Source organism: Hippocampus guttulatus, chromosome 2, assembly GCF_054856545.1.
Source record: "Hippocampus guttulatus isolate MCC_2025c chromosome 2, RoL_Hgut_1.0, whole genome shotgun sequence".
Classification (NCBI taxonomy): domain Eukaryota; kingdom Metazoa; phylum Chordata; class Actinopteri; order Syngnathiformes; family Syngnathidae; genus Hippocampus; species Hippocampus guttulatus.
Genome location: NC_141262.1, coordinates 10,457,072 through 10,477,357, shown reverse-complemented (window position 1 = coordinate 10,477,357; position 20,286 = coordinate 10,457,072). Strand labels below are relative to the sequence as shown.

Genomic DNA, 20,286 nt, shown 5'->3' with positions numbered 1-20,286 from the left:
AGGATAAAGTGGTTCAGAAAATGGATGGGTGGTGGATAGCATCCTGCCCGTCAGTGACATAGAGTTTTATGGTCTGATACAAAGGACATTGAGCCTACAAATTACCATATGACGCACTGTGCAATGAATCCAAATCTACAAATCAAGCACTCACCCGAACATGGCAAAATAATTACAGCTGGTCCAGTGGCCACTCAACGCCGCACATTTAGTGATTTTGCATGAGGACTTCTTAAACTATGCTGTATAGCAGATTATTTTAATTTCCCATTAAAAAAGTGGACTGACAGTCAAGGAAGATGCCGGTTGCTCCAGAAAGAAGACATTGGCGAGAATAAAGATGAACATTTGGGCACGTATTGAAAGGTGAACTCAGTCCCATTCATTTGAATGTAAGCAATTATATAATTGAAAAAAAAAGTATGTTGTTGCTGGTGCCCAGTTTTAGCGCACACAGGTTACGGTGTGTGTTTGACGTAATGTAACCTATTTGGTACGCCAACATATTGTTTCGTCTACTAATTCCACTATCGATCATTGGCTAGAGACATGTTAATCGTTTGACACTGAGTTTGACTGGGGAGTTGGGGCAGAACCAGAAAATCGTTCAGCTAAGTCTTATTTTGCTTTTGCTGAAAAGTTGTTGTTGTGTTGAATGTTCCGATGCCTTTTTATAATATCCCTTTTTATGTGTTGGCTTCCCGTGTTCGAGTTTTTGAGGGTGGGGAAACAACTGTCAGTCACAGCCTGAAGTGGACATTGATTGGCTGTCATTATGTTTGGGCTTGTTTAGCATAAGCTGATTGGCTCCCATTGGAGTTGGGCGGGGTAAGTAAGCAGCGGTGAGGAGAAATGAAAATGGAGGAGCATGTGAGAGTTCTCGGCACAATTAATGGACAATTTACATTCCAAAAACGCCCTGATGGCACTCTTGATAAAGGTAGAGTGGTGTGCCTAATTTGTAAGAAGGAGTTTGCTTACCACCGAAGCAGCTCAAGTTTAGCCTCCTTGTCAGGTTCATCAATTTGACACTTAGACATAAAACACAAGGAGGAGACAGGAGACGCAATTCTGGTCCCAGGGGGAACGAGGAGATGTGTTGGTTTCAGTTCTCTGTACGTTACCCAAGGATCTCCCCACTCGCCCTCTCATTTATTGGGAATCTAATACATGGGTGTGTCCAACCTAAAGGATGAGTGTTGTTGAAGACACACTCAACTTGTTTGACTATGTGTGTGTATGTGAGTGAAAATTACGTACCTGTGTGCAATCATTACAAAAACACCCAAGTTGCAGCTGGTGTTGACAGTTCCGTCCACGTCCGACCTTGCTCCAGTTTAGTCTTAATACGCATCTCTTCCCAACCACTTCCTCGGAAAGCTGGTTGCATCCCTAAACTGCCACACAGTGCACCAAGCATTCTTGATTATAAATGTGAATATATAATGATTAAAAGGATTATATCTTTATTAAAAGCATAAGCTTTCTTCATTGCAGGCATAATCAATTAATGATTGCAGGCATAAGTGTTCTTCATTGCAAGCATAATCAATTTACCATTAATAATATGCAAATGTATGATAACTAAAAACAATCAACCTAACACTCCTACATCAATGCAAAGCCCCCAGTCGCGAGTGCAGCCACGGCTAACGTTAGCACCGAAAGCGTTAACAATAGAGGGAGCCATAGCAAAGCTCTTCGCCAAACTAAACTCGAGGAGAACACCCCGCGTCCGAGGAATGAAGTCAGCATAGCTGCTGTGTCCTCAGTAGCCTACCAGAAGTGGTTGATGTTTATTTCAGCACATTATTTTCTCATGATGAGCAGTGTTATTTCTGAAGTGCTAATTTAAAACACTGAAATTAAGGTTCTCTTATTGATTTTTTATTATCCGAAGCAAGTTCAGTGTTCAGTACTTTTATTGCTCAGAAAAAATGTTCTTACTGTTTTTGATATGTTAACCTTAGCACTTTTTATGGACCCGATGTTCTATTTTTATTTTTATTTTGTAATTATTTGGAGATTTACAAAAACAAAACGGTGATATTCCCCCTGTGGTCGAAATTAAAGGTTGAAGGTAGGATTTGGGATTAGTCTCAAATACAGCAGAAAGTAAATGGCCTGGACTGCATCTTTTTAAGTCTGTTTAAAAACAATAAAAGATTTTATAATGCAACTTTTTTGTGATGTCAATCTTTTGATCTGCCTCAATAATGTAATGAATTTAAAATGAAAATAGCTGTTTTCAGCAATTTTTTGATGAGATTAAAATCTAGATTAATTAGATCAATTAATTATTACAGATCATAATTAATTAATCTCACCTTGTTTTAATCTCTTGGCACGATAAAAACACCTTACAATATGATTAGGTGTTTTTTTTTGGTGGTAGGGGTTGGGGGTTTGGAACAGATAAATGGTAAAAGAGTGAACGATAATTTGCAATTCTAGTGATTGTTCATGCGCATTCACGAAAGGCATTAAATTTATACCCCAAGGCACCGTTGTGTGATGATGAGCACAGAAAACAACATTTAATTTATTGTGAAAAAGTTGTACTGTATCTGCAAAAAAGACGTGTGGGGGGGGCGCACTGGCTGCTCAGTATAGTGTGGCAAAGTTGGCAATAATAATATGGAGGTCAGCCACCACCACAAAAATGGAGTGTTTGATATTTAAGTTGTCTGTAAAAGCATTCGAGTTCTCAACTGGACTTCTTCAATTTAGAATTTAAGACATTTTTCAGAAGGTAATTCCACCTATGTGTTGAGTATCCTATGCATGAATTACACATGCATTTACTTGCCCAATGAAAGCTTATGTGTCCGGTGATATGTGGCACAAAAATTGGACCAAGTTACAACAAAAGACTCGTCTAGGATTGGGTTAATGTGGGGTTGGGGGGGGGGGCATAAAACGTTGTTGGATATTCTCAGAATAACAGTTCCAAAGATGACTCACACTGACTCTCATGACAGTGACAAATCAGGCAAAGACTGTAAATCGGTCCGTAGTACATGGGACAACTCTCAAAGCTTAATCGGTCAGAGTAGTATATCTGTTTAAGTGCACATAGTGAGGTCGATGTTGGAGACCTTGACTTTCTTTCTCGACTTTAACAAAGTCTGTTGAGCTGAACAAACAGTTTGCAGTGGGTGCATATTTCTATAATTACCCATACACAGTACATTTGTCCACGAAACTGTTGAATTTTCAGACACATGATTATATAGCCCGCAACCTTAGCTCATCAACATTACTTACTGTACGTGCCACAATTCTTTGTGTTTATATGATGGGAACACCAAATGTGAAATGTGTTTAATACCGACGGGATGGAGAGTAATTTTATTTAAAGCGTAATTGCCATAACACATCAAGACTCGGCAATTACCCTTTGTGTTTCAACGTGTCGCATTTCAAAGTGAGGGAGAATGGCGCATTGTAAGGAGAGAGTGCAGATAAAAGATGAAACGTTATTTCAAACGTGAAAGGCTCAAAATAACAGGCTTTCAAGAAAAAGTCCAGCAAAATCACCTTGCCCAGCTGTCTTCATGACAGCCTGTTGAGTGTGTGTATGGTAGGAATAGCAAGGAAGCCTTCCTGAGGTTTTCAAAATGCATCACCGCAGCCCAAAGATAAAACATGAGGTGAGAAGAACCGATGTTGTTGACAGGGAAGTCAACAAGTACCTTATGTCGCTTCATTATGTTGCATATTATGCTGGAGATGATGAGATGTAGTCATCTTCAGAAAACAGATGAGGTGGATGCCATTTTTTAAAATCATAGACATCTGAGGTTTTGGCAGAACCTTAAATTTATTGATGAATGAACATGACAAAGAATCTGAGGTGTTCATGCAAAAATACTTTTGTCTTCAGAACTAACTTTTGGCCTTTGCATTGCCTGCAGAGGATCGACATGATGCAACTCTCTGTTGAGCGTGTAATTTTTGGAATATTCCAAATTTTGAATAATTTTTGAGTGAAAACACAGGGACACGACAAAAATGAGAATATGAATTCAAAATATTTTGGGGAAAAAAAAATCTAATTAGAGTCAGAAGGGATGTAATCTCTCCAATAAAACGTGGGGTGCCATAGAATTCAAGAAGAGTGCATTTTCGAGTTGAACGATTAGTGGGATTATGATTCAATTTGACATTGTATGGCTGTGGCTTTTGCCATAACTACCGGTATTAGTATGTAACAACGTGTAAAAAATCATCACCAACGTCAACGTCGATTTATACTTGTGCATCTCTCATAAAAACGACTTAGTACGTGTTTATAGATGGTACCATTTGATTTGGTCCAGTTAAATCAAAACCTATTTTCAGATTCAAATCAGTTTTATCGTCCACATAACAAAAATATGTGAAGTATAATATTTCAAAAGCATTTATTTTTGCATATATAAAATCCAACATCAGGAAGCAGGAATACTGATATGTTTCCACTGTTGAACGTAGTTTAAGCTTAACTTTGCAATCGGATCAGTATACCTGATACTTTGCCTAATGAAAAAGTATCAGTTTGCAGTTAATTTTATCATGCATTTATACATTTGATTTCCTGGGAAAGCAAATGGCTCTGATTCTTTGGCATGACACATACAAGTATGTAGTTTGGCAAACATAAACATCTGTGGGCAATTTCATGTCTTCAGTTAACCCAGTGCTTCTCAATTATTTTCTGTCATGCCGCCCCTAGGAAGAAGAAAACATCTCGCGCCCCCCCCCTCGCGACTATAAATAGTTTCATTTGTCTGTAAAATTGTTTTAAGTACACCTCTGCATAACACTGTATCCTTATTAACGTATCAGAGAATTAAAAAAAAAAGAAATGTGGACCGACTTACAACAAAAAATAGCTTAATTAACTGTAACAGAAAAGATTTAAAGTGCATCTGAAATTCAAAAATTAAATTAAATCCTTAATTAAACTGTAAACATTTTTTGATTTTGACTGACGTCTGATGTCAAACCATACGATACTGAAAAATAAAATTACATAAAATCAATAAATAATAATGCATTCAAACTGATCACCAACATTAACTTAGGAGCACAATATTAAATAAACTTTAACCTGCAAAACAAGAATATGTAAAATAATTTGTGCAGATTTTTTTAAAATCAAAATGATGTCTTTTTGAAGCGAGGTTTGAAGCAGGACACAGCAACTCTCAGCTCCTGCTCAATGTGTAGCGGGGACCTGTATTTTAGTTTACTGTAGTAGCAGTCACAAATGATGATTGTTGGCAATATTTGGCACGTTTTCGCTGAAAAAACTCAAGCGGTTTATCAGCGTGATTGGGGTGTCATGTCTTTAAGTGAAGCCTTAATTTATTTGGGTGTCCGCTGCCCCCATTTTAGACACAGTAAGCACACAGGTCTTTCCTCGTCTCCCACCGTTGTCACAGTGAAGCCAAGCACTACATACGCTTTGTCATATTTCCTCTCTTCGAATGCTCCCTGCGCACACTCTGCCAATGAGAGCGCCACTGCCCCCTAATGTCGTGGAGGTGCAACTGCACTTTATTCTAGGACAGTAAAATAAAATAAAAATAAAAAAAATTTAAAAAGCATGTTGCCCGAGGTTAAAGTCGCCCCCCCCCCCCCCCACTTGACGGAGTATCGCGCCCCACTATTTGAGAAGCACTGAGTTAACCTAACATCGATGCAAGGTCAGAGATGACATGCTCACTGTCGAGGACTCCCCAGTTTGAATTCCACCTCCTGTGTGTGCAGTTTGCATATTCCCCGCATGCTCGCTTGGCTTTTCTCCTTCCACATTACAAAAGCATACATGTGACATTACTAAAAGACTAAATCAGTGATTCTCAACTGGTGGGGCAGGACCCACAAGTGGATCGCAAAGCCCTTTTGGACGGGTGGCGGACAGGCAGTAAAAACTTGGAGGGGCTCCCCAGATTACGACATTTCATTTGCTACAGACGTCAACACTAAGAATGCATTTTATAGTACAAGTTGTCATCATCCATCCATCCATTTCCAACACTGCTTATCCTGAACTGGGTCGCAGGGGGTGCTGGAACCTATTCCAGCTGACTTTGGGCAGAAAGCAGACCACACCCTGAAATGGTCTCCAGTCAGTCACAGGGCATACTGTATATAGAAACAAACAACCATTCACACCCACATCCACATCGTGACTGAGTGGGAACCGATCCCACGCTGCCTGCTCACAAATCAGGCAAGTGTACTGCTACACCATCGGCGACAAGAGTTGTCATCATCATTTTCTTAATAAGATGCTTTGAAAGGCACTTTGAATATGGAGTCTAAGCATTTATAGTTGAAATATGATTTGTTTGTTTATACGTGCCTTGAGGTTGGCACTCCAGGGTGTACACTGCCTCTCGGCTAATGTCAGCTGGGTTGGGTACCAGCTCACAAGTGATCTCGAAAAGAGATGGATGGATGGATATTTGTCGAGCTTCCTACTGTGGACATTAGTACTGTGACTGAGTGATATGCATGCCACCACTTTCTGCCGCTTATCCTGTTCTGGGACACAGTGAAGCCTGAGCCTGTCCTGGCTGACTTAATCATTCTGACATAAATATGCTATATAAATGTAATGTATTGTAGTATTTAATAAATGCCACTTGAGTCATTCACAATTGATGAAAAGTGTGTGAATAAAAAAAAGTGAATAGGAGAGATTTTCCCAGTGAGACAGTCATGATGATGTGAAATTATACACCATTTCACTCAAAACAAAAAGTCTCAAAACTCTTGTGGTGATTGTACAGCACTTGATGGCATTGATTCAACACCAACCAGTGTAATTTGATGATTTTTCGGAATGTTCTTTTGAACTTGTCTCTTCTGATTATGTGCATACACATGAGAAAAAAAATTATGAGCCCATAGAAGTGTAACATGTTTGATTCACTTTTTCCCAGAAAGTTGAATTAGTCAGCCGAGGCTCTTTTTTTAAGAATGTAGTGAAAAAGAAAAGTCAGAGTGTGTGTGTTGCTTCCCCCCAACTTGAGACTCCCCCTCTCGCCCCAACATGCCTTCATCTGGCTCTCTGTGCGCCATTAAAACTGTCTCTTTGAACCAAGTCGATTTGGAAGACACCCACAGAGCCTTACGTGGGAGAGCTGACAGATCCTCCGGCCTTTACCTCTACCTGCCTCTAGCTATCCAACCAGACAGCGTCTTACCAATCCACCCTCAGTTGTTTCCCAGCAGTACTCGCAAAAACATATGAAGACGACCTGAATGTCAATGTCACAATTCATGCATCTCCTTTCTGTCCTTGTGGACTAACGGACACACATTAGGTTAATGTCAATGAAGGGCAATTGCTTGAAAATTGACCAATTATAGCAGTTATATTGATCCTAACATCCTGTAAGTACCGGGTAAGTGAGATGAATTGTCTCTTGTAACAACTCCATTACTCATTTTCACTTGAATAGGGTTTGTGATGTAAAAGCTGTTTTTTTTTTTATGTTTTCAAAGGTTAGGCCCTGCAGAACTGCTCATCTCAGATTGATTACAATGAATCTAAAACACCTGTGGGAGAGTGAGAAGATTTTGAATGCGTTGACTTGGAAATGTAACACAACATGATGGACAACTTTAAACTGTAGCCATCAAAGTCTTGCGCGGCGAGATGTAGCTCCAGATATTTTCTCCAGCTTTTACTGTTAGAGAGAGAAAAAAGCATGAAACTGTGAGAGGAGAAAAAGCCAATTAGATGAAGAACTCCACTATGCAACCAAGTGGGTTTGTAACCACAGTGTTTTTGAAAATAACCTTTCTAAACAACAAACCATGATTTTTCACTTGGGAAAAACACAACTAAAAGGAAATGTTGCTTGTTTTGTGTGGTTCACATCCCCGTTTTCTTACCACTTTCATTGCTATCATTACAGAGTGGAGGAGAGTTTTAAGACTCTTTTCTGGTCCATCTTTGGCCTGTCAGAAGTGATTTCTGTGGTGCTGAAGTATGACCATAAGTTCATCGAGAACATTGGTTACGTCCTGTACGGGGTCTACAACGTCACCATGGTGGTCGTCCTTCTCAACATGCTCATTGCCATGATCAACAGCTCGTACCAGGAGATCGAGGTAAATTTTAATATTCACATGATGTTGTTTCTGTGAAAATGCAGAGAAATGGCATTTTCGGGGGGTGGGGGTGGGGGGGTAGAGTGTTCTTGAACTGAATTTAGAGAACTTGAATTTAGAGTTTACACAGCGTTCCACTGTAAAAACACTGCCACAGAATGGAGCAGACCAAGATGTTTCCTTCTGCAGAGGTAGTAACCAAGACGATGCCAATGCCGGAATAGGAAAGGGTGTGATGTTTCCCACTCAAAACACCTTTCTCCTCACCAGCATCCTTGGCTTGGTACTACTCATTTTTGAGTTCCAACATCAAATTATCAAATTGGGATCTTTCTGTTCAATCATCTTTCCAAAATGTAACTATTGTAGTGATCATCATCAAGCATGTTTACACAGATACCACAACATTATCATATCAGAGTGATAACTGAAGATTCGGCACTTATTCGCCCATGCTTTTTATACAGAAGCCACCGAAGCGGGATATTACCATAACTGTTTTGTGTTAATCCCCAAAGGGTGAATCGAGGCAACTGAACTTGTTTGCTGAGGTTGTTTCACTTTTAATCCAAAAGGATTCTTCGGTTCTTAATTTTTAGGTGTGGAGTATTGTTATTTAAGACTCTGATAAGTCTGTCACAATATGGTGGTGTTGTTGTTTTTCCCAGGCGTGGCTCGTGAACAACCACTCTGCATACGGACTGGTTGTTTGTTCACTCACCTGGCTGCAAAACGGTTCATTAGAGCAAATCCTCATGTGGAACCAAATGATCTTGGGTTGGGGGGAAGGGGATGTCACATCATTGTTTGTTGATAAAGAAACAACTTTTCTAGCTTTTACATAGAGGATTTCTTTTAAAACTCTTTTACATTCCTCCCTTCCAGAATTTGGATGTCGTTGTCCTCAAAGGATTGTCTTCTTTTTGAGATGCAAAGGAACTGCTGAAGCTGCTTGTTGATGTTGTCCCATGTGCTTATGTATCGGCTGCTTGGTCTCTCTCGTGTAGAAGTCATTGCACTCCTTAGTTAAGTGCCTGAGCAAATGATATTGCAGGGTTTGCTTCTCCAGATTTTGACCTTGATCAATTTCTGTCTGACTGTGTTAGTAATGTATTGGTATGTTATGAATTTTACTTTCCAGGGCGAAGGATCACACTCACGGTCAGATAATTTGTCTTCGCATTTGTGATGCTAGTCAGCTACATCTACTGATAATGTACATGAATTAGCAGCCTCACTTCCCTGTAACTTGAGCCAGAAAAAATGAGTTTGTTCTTGATGTTAACAAAACTTCACATACTGTAATCCCTGAAGGGAACATTTTATTTACACTCTGCTGCAAATTTCTGCTGCACTCCACACGCAGGCAGACCACCCATACGCAGGCCTGCTAGGAAATATACCCGAGAGATGGGGTGCACAAACGGTGACTACTGCAACTAGTTGCAATTACCTTTGTGAGCTCCAGCACTCGAACTGTGATCCTCTCTTTGTAAAGCAAAGTAGTTACTGCTGCCGATTCTTGCTGTTGATCAGTAATTTTTCCCCTTAAACTCTGAGAAACATGATGGAAATGTAGCTTTTGATCTGAGGCTCAGCTCGAACAGATTTTGACATTATGAGATAGCGTGGCCCACACTGGCAGATGTAGTTTGACGGCAACTCATTTGCATGGAGCCTCTGCTTATTTGCATGAGCTGCTTCAAGCACCTGATTAGATTTATAACGCTCTTAACTTTGGAATGACTTGTGTTCATGTTCAATTGGAACGAGACCCAAGAGAAGACCAGTGATAATGCCTCGGGAAGAAAAGGAGTGCCTTACTGGGGGAGGGGTCACCAGGGTTGTGGTGCTCGATTCCAAACACGGCAGAAAATGGATGGGTGAATAGAGAGAAAATAGAAAATGGATTATTGTTGAGAGGATTTGAAAATGCAGTGCCCTTTAAAACACACTGCACCTATTAAACATCACTGGCTGCAATTAGTTTAGCATGTAAGTGTGTACATAAAGAAACCTCTTGCCCAAGTGCAGCATTTGTTTTTTTTGCCCAACTGAACTATGTCATTTCAAACACACTCTGTCTCTGCAGGAGGACGCTGATGTGGAATGGAAGTTTGCTCGTGCCAAGCTGTGGCTGTCCTACTTCGATGAGGGTCGCACTTTGCCCGCACCCTTTAACCTGGTCCCCAGCCCTAAGTCCTTCTACTACCTGGTCCTGCGCATCAGGTCGGGCCTCTTCGGATTGTGCAAAGTGGGTGGACATCAGCACAGCAATGAGTTGGAGCTTGGTATGCTCAACTCTCAGGGCAAGGTAAGTGATGCTGCAGAAACCCAAAACAATTAGTTGCTTGATGGGGGAAACTAAATACGAAGGCTTTCAAAAGCAGTCATCAAATTTGTTGAATGCGTGTTGTTTTGCATTCATTTCTACCTGTTGGTCATCCGGAGGAATCAAACGCTACAAACCAAGACTCAGCAAATTTGATTGAACAAAAATATTGATTTACCCCTCCAAAAGTATTGGAACAGCAGGGTCTATTCCTTTGTTTTTGATGTGTACTGAAGACATTTGGGTTTCAGATCGGAAGGTGAATATCAGACGGAAGTTCAGAATTCCAGCCTTTATTTCCTGATATTTTCATCTAGATGTGGTCAACTCAGGACAGAGCACCTTTTATTTGAAGTCGCCCACTTTTCAAAAGAGTAAAAGTACTCAAATGGACATTGTTAAAAGAACATTAGGAGAATACCATTTAATATTTGCTGGCATAACTGTGACTCTGACAATAATCAAATCAAGCGTGTGTGACTGTTGCATTCGTCATTTGAAATGCTTTTCCAGGCCCTTGTTGCAGCCTCTTCCAGTTTTTGTTTGTTTCCGAGGGTTTCTCCCTTCAGTCTCCTCTTCACATTTAAAAATGCAGGCTCTATTGGGTTAAGGTCCAGTGATTGACTTTTGTAGTCTGTCACGTTACGCTCGAAACGACAGGGGAATCGCTTCGTGCGTAACATCAAAACGGGAATAAGTGGATCACCGAAACAGCAGGCACAGAAAGGAACTTTGTCACAAAATATTTATTATAAACGAAAAGCCCCGTCTAAACAGAAAACAGAAAACGCTGGTTAATAACGAAAACCAGGAATTAAATATAACGAGACAACAGAAAACGCTTGCAAAAAACGGCAAGGGATAAGATTAGCCAAATACTTATATACAGGAGACGTCGAGGAATGTTACAATCATCAATATTCTTAAGGTAGCGTATTCAAAAAGGTATGGGCAACAGCAGTGGCACGGCATGGAATACTCCGGCAATGAGTCGACCGCCGGAGCGCCTAGATATAGCAGGTGCAATCACCGACAAATAGGCAGCAGGTGTGCAGGTGGCCGAAATGATCGCCTGCCACCTGCTGCCAAATACGCAACATGACACTAAGACCTTCCTCGTTTCGCCCTTGGTGAAGTCTTTTGTTGTTTCCAGTGTGTTTAGGGACTTTGCCCTGTTGCATGATGGCACTTCTACCAATGAGTTTGGATGCATTTTCTGTAAATTGCCAGACAAAATATTTTTGTAGACTTTAAGATTCATTCTGCTGCTACCATCATGCTGTGTCCTGAGTTGTTTCACACACCTAGATGTCAATACCATGAAATAAAATCTGGGATTCTGACTTTTGTCTGGCATTTATGTTTTGATCTGAAAGCCAAATGTCTTCAGTATACAACCAAAACAAAGGAATTGACCTTGTCGTTCCAATACTTTTGGAGAGGCCTGGAGTTGTCAAGAGATGTCAGATCACGAGATTAAGCATCATAGAATACAAACATCCGGCTGTCTCTACAATATCTCGGTAAATCGATCTTTTCTGAAGCAATTATTGTATGCCACTCTAATTGTCTCAAAGTTCAAAGTCTGAATCGAATGTTAGTTGCATTACCACCCACTTTGACATTCAGAGTATGTGGAACAGACAATATGGACAAAATTATTGGGCCAGTTGCAACAGGAACGAATGCAAATAGATGAACCAATGCTTCCAAACAAAAGCTCTATTGGGTTGTTGCGTTACGACACATGAGAGCTTTCATGATCTTTCAGGAAATCTTGGCTGCATCTTCACTTTCATTCATGTTCTACATTTCTAACAGCCAGGGAGGACCCAGTGTGCTAAAATCCCACCGATTTAATATAACAGCCCATTGGACAGAGAATCAATGTGAGCGTTGGTAGTGTCTGTGGCGTTTCCTCCTTTGGATTTGTCGACCCAACTGTGTCACGCCAGCGCCTCAGCTAAGCTATTAGCGAGGTTGTTAGACCTGCCCTTGTGTGCTTTAAGGCATTATCAGCTTTTGGATCGAGACGAGATGTGTTCCACCCCACTGCCTCGCCTGGCTTTCCAACTCTCTGCGGTCCTGACACTTGAAGTCAAAAGTTTAGCAGGCGCAGCAGGCAATCAATAGATCTGCATTTTTTCCCCTCTCAAATGAAACTTTATCCAATTATGTCAGATTGACAAAATGTGCTGTTAACCTTCCCTTGAAAGGATTGTAACATACATGAGAGAACCACGTACAGTGCACTTACTGCCGTGGTATTATTACACAGGACACTTTGATATGTGAACATTTCAATGATGTGCCTGACCCGACTTCATCCATTGTTTACCACCACTGTCATGGGGATGCAGTGCACCTGGCTGTTGAAATCTCTAGCCCTCTTCGTAGGTGCACTGGAGGGAGTTTTGGGCGCGCATGTGTGGATGACAAGTTAGTTGGGCTTGATAGCAGCGCACGCCTGTGTTCTCGTCCTCACAACGTGAACGCACCGTCAAAAAGGAAGAATAAGTCTTCAAAGAAAAAGAAACATGGGGGCTGAGAAAAAACAGGGCACCCAGAGAGAGGGCCCAACAGTAGTCACATGGCCAAAAGAGGCCTGTTGTGTGACCAGAGGAGGAACAAAGAGAGCAGGAACCAAGAAAGGAGCCACCAAAGGAACAAAAGTGTTATGTTTCGATCTAGTTAACGTTTGGTTTTGATTCCTCATGTGCCCTTTTTTCGCCACCTGTTCTTGTTATCAGTGTTCCTTGTGTGTAACCAATTAGCTCCCTCAACCCTTTGTGTGTTGTCCAGGTGTTTCTGGTTGTCTCGTCACTTAGCTTGTATTTAGTTCCCTGAGTTTCTGCCAGTCTTTGTCGGGTCATTGTGAGCTGTGAGTATGTGAGCATACGTGTGCTCCTGTCATGTTTTGTTTCCTGTTGTAGTTTGGTTTGATACTTGTGATTTCCAGGCTTTTTTTTTTTTGGAGTACTTCGACTTAGTGTTTTTTCCATTGTACTCCTGTGTGTATTTTTTGTTAAATACGTTTTGGTCAATCCACCCTGCTCCTCCCTGCCTCCCTGCTTTTTGCGGTCCTACAACTACCATAACGCAGAACGTGACAAAAAGGAGAAATGACATCAGCTTTTATACCAACAAACTCAAGCCAGGTCCCTCCTGCAGTCTCATGCGGGCTGTAAGGGGCAACTTGTCAACCCCCTCCCCAGTTAAATGAGTAACGTTTCAAAAAGAAGTGAAGTTAATCACAGTTGCATCAAAAATTATACTTCACGTATATCAAAGCTAAGAAACCTTACAATCAAACAAACACAAATCATCCTGAAGAAAATAACAGTTATTCAAAGCTGTGTAGCTCTTGTCCAAACTAATTAAAATAGATAATGCAAGCTCAAGAACATAATGCATGTCAGACATGAACAACATGAGATGCATTTGCAAGATCTCGTATTCTCAAAATTGGACGCACATTTTCAATGGTCTGTTCACGAACACACGAAAAGACATTTGCAGCTGCCGCAGTGCTCTTCTTGAGTGTCACATGACTTTGGAATGCGAGCATCTTAAGATGGGTGTTGATCCTCACCACCCTTCAGACAAAAACCCATATCCGTTTTTGAAGCACACCACCGTCATTTGATCATGATGACAGAGGTTTAAACACAATCTAATGTGCCTCCGTGCTCTATATTCCCAGTACTCCTTTTGTAATACCTTGTTTGATTTTTATGTATCTTATGTATGCTTATTTGTAACTTCATATCGTGGCCAAAAATAAGAAACAAAAAACATGGAGCATCACTCTACACCACTTCCACCTACTAGCACAATAATGAACAGAAATATTGCTACATTAATACCTCTCTCAAAATTGACATGATTTTCTTTGGAAAGGCAGAATGTGCGTTGCGTCTTTTCTGTTCGATTATACTTAAAATATATTTTAGACTGTGTACAAACTAGTATCGTACATTTATTGTACCGGTAATTAAAGTTTAATAAGAAAACATAAACATCCCTATTAAATATTAATATGATTTTGCCTCACTGCATATCGAATTGGAGTTATCAGTTCACTGCAGTGTGACCACAGCTAGTTTTAATGCAGCTGCGTTAAAATGACTCCCCCAACCCCCTAAAGTAAGGTCACGACTCAAATAGAGGATGGTTAACAGAGCTTCTTTTAGGGTCAAGGGAATTTGTATCTTTTTCTCGTTTCATATGATCCTATTATGGAAGGCCACTCATTTCTTTGATGGTAACATTCAACTCTTTGTACCTGCACCAGGGTGAACATTTCAGATCTTATCCCCGTCCAGGAGAGGAGTTCCAGAATTTGTCCAGGAATTCTAGAAAACATCCAACCAGATATGAGGTGAGTTTAATGTACTGAGCAAACAGTCACTTTTTCTACAGTGCTTGTCACAGGTGAGCTGGAGTCGATCATAGATGGCTTTGAACATGAGGCAGAGTTCGCAGTGAACTGCTTGTCAGCCAATGGCAGGTCACACATAGGCAAACAATCACTCACACTCGCGTTCATGCATGCCAACAGTTCATTTAGATTCTTAACATGTCTGTTTTTAGGATGTGGGAAGAAAGCATGTTTTTTTAAATTATTATTATTTTGAGAGAATTTATCAGAGGGAATTTGAATGGTGGCCGGTGTGGGCTGATTCCCACACATACCAGTAGTAAGAGGGTGTGCACACTTGTACAACCAAATTATTTCAGTTCTTTGTTTTTACTTACAGTCTTGAAAAGATTACGATTTGTTTAAATTGAGTTGTCGGATTTATAACTCACATTGATGGTGGGAAACATTTTGACATGATTTATCATCTTCTCAGTTCTAGAACGCAAAAACATGGTGTTTGAACAGGGGTGTGTAGGCCTACAATCGTCTCCCCCGCCCCAAAGTCAGCCGGGATATGTTCCGGCACACCCACACCCCTAATGCGGACAGGTGCAAAAGAAAATGAATGGATGAATTGATACAAGTTGAAATAAAAGTGGCAAATTTCAACTTGTTATATGCATATTGAATGTGTGGATTCTCAACAAAACCTAATAGGATCATTCTTGAAAGATCCTACTCATGCCTACCCCCCACCCCCAAAAAAAAGAATAAAATCCAGAAAGCTTCAAATGGGAAGCTGCTCACAAACTCTCCAATCAATTCAAATATATCATCGAGAAAAGCATAAAATACAAAACAAAGGAGAGTGGGGGGAAAACAAGAATAGATGTGTGGGTGTGAAAAAGATGCTACTCATATGAGTGGAAATAAAGCATTTTAAGCGACTGTCATGAAAGGCAGTGACAGAAGAGAGGTGTGAATAAGACGTGCGAGGTACAGTGGCAAGAAAGAAAAGAGAGCAAGATAATGAGGACGAAATGACCCAAAATGAGCTTGTTGAGGTGGGCACAATGCTGGCACTTGGAAAATGAGCTCTGAAGAGGAATCAGCCCCTCTCCTCATTTGTTTCCACATCATCTCAATCCTGAGAGATATGAACAAGAAAATTCCACTCGCTGGTCCACTCCAGTTATTTTCAAGTCCAGCAGTTGATGATACAGTCGCCAAAAAAGGAGACAAGCGATTAAGTATTAAGCAGTGAAGGCTTGTTGCAGGCTCAGCAATCAATAGCGCCTCTATTTGTACCTGAGCATGTTGTGTGCGTATTCAAACTTTAATGAGATACTTGTTTGCTGTCTTGATTACGCGTGTTGCCGTACCACCTCGCCACCTCCTCATTTTGTTTTGTTTGCTATTTTCCCTGCAGAAGATCATGAAGCGACTCATTAAACGTTATGTGCTCAAGGCCCAAGTGGATAGAGAGAGTGATGAAGTCAACGAAGGTGATGGCCACTTTTTGTGTTTATTTTCTTACGCTGCGCAGATCCTGAACTGGATGTACAATTTAATGAATCTTTCAGCTTCATATTTGATGCAAGAAAATACATATTCCCCCTGAAGGCAAAGAATCTTAAATAAATAAAAATACACCGCTTATACGATGTACTCAGCAGCCACTTTGCTGGGTCCCGCTGCACACCCTGCCAATGCAGCGGTTCTATGCAATTTTGATTGATACTGTTCGATGTTGAATGCATGGATTACTACGGTATTGTATTGCAACTGCACTGTATCACACTGAAAGTTGCATTGAATAGTTTGTCTCTGGCAAGTTTATTTATGCAGTAACCAACCTGTCTTACTAGTTTTGTACCATTGTGACCTACAAAGACCATCATCTCCATAAGGCTTTACGTGATCAAGGTTTTTGGGGTCAATCAGCAATCAAGGTTTGGAGATGGAAAAAAAAACAACAACAACAATTCTCGATCATCGATTCGATCAGAAGATGGAGCAATAATACTATATATATATATATATATATATATATACATTTGATCAACTTACTCGACAGTCAACCCCCGCCGTAGCGGAAATGCATTAGAAAAAAAAAAAGAATAATTTCAACTTAAAAAAAATTGTTAAATAAAAACACTGAAAGATATTAACTGTAACATGCACTGCTTACATGTGTAACAACATCTCCTTCTCCAACATTAATGGGAAACAAAATGCATGAAGCTCACCAGTCATTCAGGTGGCTGACTTTTGCTAAAAGTGTTGCTATCTTTGTTCAGTAACTGTAAACAAGTGCATACACTTAAGAGCTATGGCAAATAGCCTACACTACTACTAGTCCCGGTCTTTTTACCTGGCGTATATGTGACATACTCGGAGCATTCTCCAAGCCCTTTGGCTCCGGCGTAGCTGTACAGATTCACATGTGCAAGTACTGCGTGTGCATTTTCTGACACTTTTCCTGAGCTCACATGTTGCAATTGTCGTGTACTCACAGGTGAGCTGAAGGAAATCAAGCAGGACATTTCCAGCCTCCGTTATGAGCTTCTGGAGGAGAAGTCAGAGGCTGCTGGGGAGCTGTCTCTGCTTATTCAGCAACTCGCCGAGAAATTTGGCAAGAACACCATGAGGCATTGAAGGGTGGCTAGAAAAGTGGGCCCTGATTGTGTCAAAGAGAGAGAAAGGGGAAACGTGGAGGACGGGGAGCAGGATGTTTATGAGCGACGGAAGGACAAAAGTGCAAGCAAAGCATTGAGAAAATAAGTTAGAGTTTGCGGAACATTTCCTGTCTTCAGGCAGAAAGTAAAAGAAAATGTTTGCATTTCCAGGGCCGAGTAAACATGAATGGGGTGAATGGTGTTGACAGTGCAATTCTGGTTAAAATAGAAGACTGGTTGGTAGGTGGTGAAGAGAAGAGAAAAAGAAGAAGCATGCACTGCCAAGGGATATGAGCACATGTCCAATAGCGAGAAGATGACATGGGGAAAGCTGGAGGAAGAAGAAGAAAACATCTTTATTCACGCTGCACAGGCTTGTTTTCTCACGACAGGCGCGTCGAGAGACTACACAGCCCTTTATACACCAGGCAGTCTAATTAAATTATCCTCTTCCCTATTGTGCAACTAGGGGAAACGTGATTATCTAGAAAATATCTTGGGTTGATTTGCTCAAAGAACATTTCACGAAGAAACATGACCTTCCGCTTCAAACACAATGTGCTGTTTCAACACACAGCTCAAGGTGAAGTGCCCCGCCTCCAAAAAGAAACAGCTAAGGTTAAGCAGGGTGCACACATACCGACTCTTTATATCTTAACCGATTATTTCAAATGTTAGGAACCCCACACAATGAGGAAAAACATAATCAATGTGTTCTTACCGCTCTCGCGGTCTGTGGTGTATTTGAGCTGACCAAAAAAAAAAAATAACGTTTATATATTTTGTAGTACCATGACTGACCTGTGTGAGGCAGCATGATGCCACAAAAGGGTATCTAGACAGACAGAAAACAAAGGATACGAGTAGAAAAAGAAAGCGAAGAAGCTAGCCTAATTGTTATTTTATACAGTGAATCCCTGCATATTTACAAAGTCACCTATTTTTAGAGCACCACACTACAAGGTTATATCTCCAGATAATCTTTCCAGACAAGAATTCAACCTTGCATGTTTTTGAAAAAGGGAAAATACTGGAATTTAGCCAGATTACACTGGTCAACAACAAAATTTAATCTAAGATGGGTTTTATATATCCCTTAACATATTTTTGATGGTGATTTTAAAAAATGGCTTTACTTATTTCTAGCACATTCGTGTTTTTGAGACATTTCCATTTTTTGTCTGACCGATAAAAGCTTGTTGAGTATGGATCTATAGCTATGAGCTTCCTCCCCCCAAAACCACCCGTTGCTTAACCTAACACGAATTCCTTAATATTACGACATATATGACTCAATTATATATTATTAATATTATTATTATTATTATCATTATAATGATTATTATGAAACTCTGATCTGCTAGTGGTCCAATGGTTAGCACGGTGCCTTCACAGTGCAGCGGTACCGGGTTCAATTCCAGCTCCGGCCTCCCTGTGTGGAATTTGCATGTTTTCCCCGGGCCTATGTGGGTTTTCTCCGGATACTCCGTTTCCCTCCCACATTCCAAAAACATGCATGGCAGGCTGATTGAACACTCTAAATTGTCCCTAGGTGTGAGTGTGGGCGTGGATGGTTGTTCGTCCCTGTGTGCCCTGCGATTGGCTGGCAACCGATTCAGGGTGTCCCCCGCCTACTGCCCGAAGACGGCTGGGATAGGCTCTAGCACCCTAGTGAGGATAAAGCAGTTCGGACAATGGATATATGGATGGGTTTCATTGCACCCCTGATCAAAAAAAATTAGCAAAAATGCGTTGACCTGTGTTTTTGGTATGTGTGTACCCCGCTTCACATTGTTCGAAAAATCAGATCGTGACATCACTCCATGCAGCCTTTGACCTCATTTGCCAGTAATTGTATGCAAACAGCACATTTTTAACTTCAGTTCGGCCAAGGCTTAAAATGTATCGAAGGAATCTACAGAGCACCCTCGAAAACCCAACACTATCTGATCGACCTTTGATTCCTTAGATTTTTTTTTAATAGTTTCTTTCATCATTCAACCTTGGATGTCGTAAGGACCACCCAATGAGACGGTTATTTCATTCAGTCATTGTCTGTTATTACTACTGTAATCTCGTTCCATGATTAATGTTCCATGCATGATACAGTATTCTACCTTAAAGAGTGTTCAATATGACACAATTGACATGTTTAAATATGATTAAGCGGGCTGATTAAAAGGCAAAGATGCACAAGAGCCACAGATGGTGTGTTGAGTCTCAAGTCACAGAAGTTGTTTACAAATTTTGATTTTGAACAAGACACACAAAAAAATAGCCATTAATGGCCATAGCTAGGAGGACGTTTGACCTAAAAGACTGTATTGTACTTTTCAAAATTATATCTTACGGTATATTGCCATTTTTTTTTCTTCATAGAAATAAATAGTAAGCTCTAACCTACTTGATTCGTCAGTGTCTTCATATTGAATTCATTGTGGTTCGATGTACAACACCGGCCTTGATATGTGTTTGATGCCATTAATGTAAATCTTTTTTTCATGTTTTAAGCAAATGCAATAAATGTGGTATGTTCACTGATGTGTTTCATCATGCAAAGCCTGCAAACCTGCATTAGAGGGGCAATTGTTGCAGTGTGACCTGCTCATCATAGTTTTTATTATTATTCTCATTCAAAGTTGGTTTCATATACAATTCACTGATATCCCTGGCAAAGAATGTGAAGCTGGAGCGTCAGGCGAAGCACGTACGATAGTTTTTGCACTTAACTTGCTGCGAAAGTGTGTCCCATGCCTCCGCGTCAGGTCTCTCCTAAGGTAGGCAGTGATTCCCTTTTT

General features: G+C 40.6%; 1 protein-coding gene across 2 annotated transcripts in view; it reads left to right on the top strand.

Moving 5' to 3' along the window:
• trpc7b (transient receptor potential cation channel, subfamily C, member 7b) overlaps window positions 1-20,025 on the top strand; it is a 52,486-nt gene extending 32,461 nt beyond the window's left edge. For both annotated transcript variants that reach the window (XM_086105962.1, XM_086105961.1), the window contains 5 exons: window positions 7,920-8,115; window positions 10,208-10,429; window positions 14,742-14,828; window positions 16,240-16,315; window positions 17,329-20,025. In XM_086105962.1, the coding sequence (XP_085962088.1) occupies window positions 7,920-8,115; window positions 10,208-10,429; window positions 14,742-14,828; window positions 16,240-16,315; window positions 17,329-17,468 (721 nt within the window). In that variant the 3' untranslated portion in view covers window positions 17,469-20,025. The remainder of the gene's footprint in view (window positions 1-7,919; window positions 8,116-10,207; window positions 10,430-14,741; window positions 14,829-16,239; window positions 16,316-17,328) is intronic.
• The last annotated feature ends 261 nt before the right edge of the window (window positions 20,026-20,286 follow it).